Raw genomic sequence first — 277 nt, forward strand, 5'->3', positions numbered from 1 at the left:
GGGAGAAACCATATCACTGTGATATCTGTGGTAAATCATTCTCTCAAAATCGTGACTTAACTAGACACAAACATAATCATACAGGAGGTAAACCGTATCATTGTGATGTCTGTGGTAAATCATTCTCTGATAATAGAGCTTTGATCTCACACCAACGTGTTCATACGAAGGAAAAGCCATATCACTGTGATATCTGTGGTAAATCATTCTCTGAATGTAGTAATCTAACTGCACACAAACGTATTCATACAGGAGAGAAACCATATCATTGTGATAT

The 277-nt window shown here is 36.5% G+C and overlaps 1 protein-coding gene across 1 annotated transcript; it reads left to right on the plus strand.

Moving 5' to 3' along the window:
* Nucleotides 1-5: 5 nt before the first annotated feature.
* On the plus strand, nucleotides 6-270 carry LOC128251421 (zinc finger protein 883-like; the record flags this gene model as incomplete). Its single annotated transcript, XM_052978268.1, has 1 exon — nucleotides 6-270. A coding segment is annotated over one exon (265 nt), but the record flags the coding sequence as incomplete, so codon positions are not given.
* Between the last annotated feature and the right edge of the window lie 7 nt (nucleotides 271-277).

The sequence above is a fragment of the Octopus bimaculoides genome, unplaced genomic scaffold (genome assembly GCF_001194135.2).
Source record: "Octopus bimaculoides isolate UCB-OBI-ISO-001 unplaced genomic scaffold, ASM119413v2 Scaffold_52711, whole genome shotgun sequence".
Lineage (NCBI taxonomy): Eukaryota > Metazoa > Mollusca > Cephalopoda > Octopoda > Octopodidae > Octopus > Octopus bimaculoides.